The following is a 1,325-nucleotide window of genomic DNA, read 5'->3' on the forward strand; positions in this document are numbered from 1 at the left end:
TTTAAAACTTTTTTGTGTTTATAAATAGATGTGGTGTTTTTGGTGTTGTAGTTTAACAAAAACACAATGGTCTCCAAATACATAATGCTTTCTTTTGGGCAAAAATACCATAGAAATACCTAATGCATCATGATATCCATAGAAATACCTAATGCATCATGATATCCAAAAGTTCCCTTAGGGTCTGTTTGGAAACTTTATGATATTGTGCCAGATTTGAAACTAGCCTAGTTATAGGGCATTTTCTAATTGGCATACAATGGGCTGGTTTTAGCCTAGTTTGTTTTAGCTTAATTTTAGGGCTTTAAACATGTTTTGTTATGGATGGAGGGGACGCGGTCCATATTTGAACTGGTCCAATCTAGCCCATTTTAACTAAGTTGCCAAACACATCCTTAGATATTTAGCTCGTCTCCAATTAGGTGGTAAACGGGGATGATTCAATTACCTCAATACTCACTATTCATTCCAATTTCAAATGATGAGATTAGGCCAAGTAGTATTTCTAGTGTCACAATAGTGGTTAATTTACAAGACAATGATGACTTTTAAGATTAATATAGTGAAAAGCTTACTTTGCCTAATTTCTATCCCTAGAAATGGTGAGGATGTGGGCAATTGACCAGAATCTGAATCCAAAATTTAGATGTTTCCATTATTAGTCACGAATGAAAGAGATTTTTTTTTTTGTCAACACTTTAGGTGAGGATATTTCGAGAAAATAGGGTGTTAACGAAGCTTTGCTTACAGGCTGGGCTCTTGGTGGGTCGGTCGTGCCTGCGTCGGCTAATATCGCCGAAATACAAGATTGACGACGATAGTCATCTCATAAGCATGGCTTCAATAGGGGGCACCTTCTTCATGTTCCTAGTCGGATTAGAGATGGACTTTCGATTCCTCGTGCGTTCGATCCGCGCGGCGTCTTTCATAACTCTAGGCAACACCGTCACTAGCCTTCTACTCGCATCTATCGTCGGCCCGGCCATATATGGCGAACTCGGCATCGACGGAGGACAAGTTCTCTTCGTGTTCATCTTGACCATCATCTTCGCTAACACGGCCTCCCCCGTGCTCATCCACATGATGGCCGAGCTAAAGATGACGATGTCGGAGGTAGGGCGCCTCGGGATCTCCACCGCCTTGATCAACGACGTGACGTGCCTCGTCATCGTCGGAGTCGTCATACTCTTCCCCATGCCGAACGAGGGAAAACAGCCGGGGGAGAAGTTCGTGGAAGGCCTGGAGGCCTTGATCCTGATCGTAGCGTCGGCGGGGATTCTGAGGGCGATCGTGCAGCTGATCAATCGGATAAGCAAGAAGCGTCG

At 43.5% G+C, this 1,325-nt stretch overlaps 1 protein-coding gene across 1 annotated transcript in view; it reads left to right on the forward strand.

The window, feature by feature from the left end:
- LOC109835075 (cation/H(+) antiporter 15-like) overlaps window positions 1-1,325 on the forward strand; it is a 14,574-nt gene that overhangs the window by 9,910 nt on the left and 3,339 nt on the right. The window contains exon 2 of the mRNA XM_020403071.1: window positions 751-1,321. Coding sequence (XP_020258660.1) covers window positions 751-1,321 — 571 coding nt within the window. The remainder of the gene's footprint in view (window positions 1-750; window positions 1,322-1,325) is intronic.

This window comes from Asparagus officinalis, chromosome 3, assembly GCF_001876935.1.
Source record: "Asparagus officinalis chromosome 3, Aspof.V1, whole genome shotgun sequence".
Lineage (NCBI taxonomy): Eukaryota > Viridiplantae > Streptophyta > Magnoliopsida > Asparagales > Asparagaceae > Asparagus > Asparagus officinalis.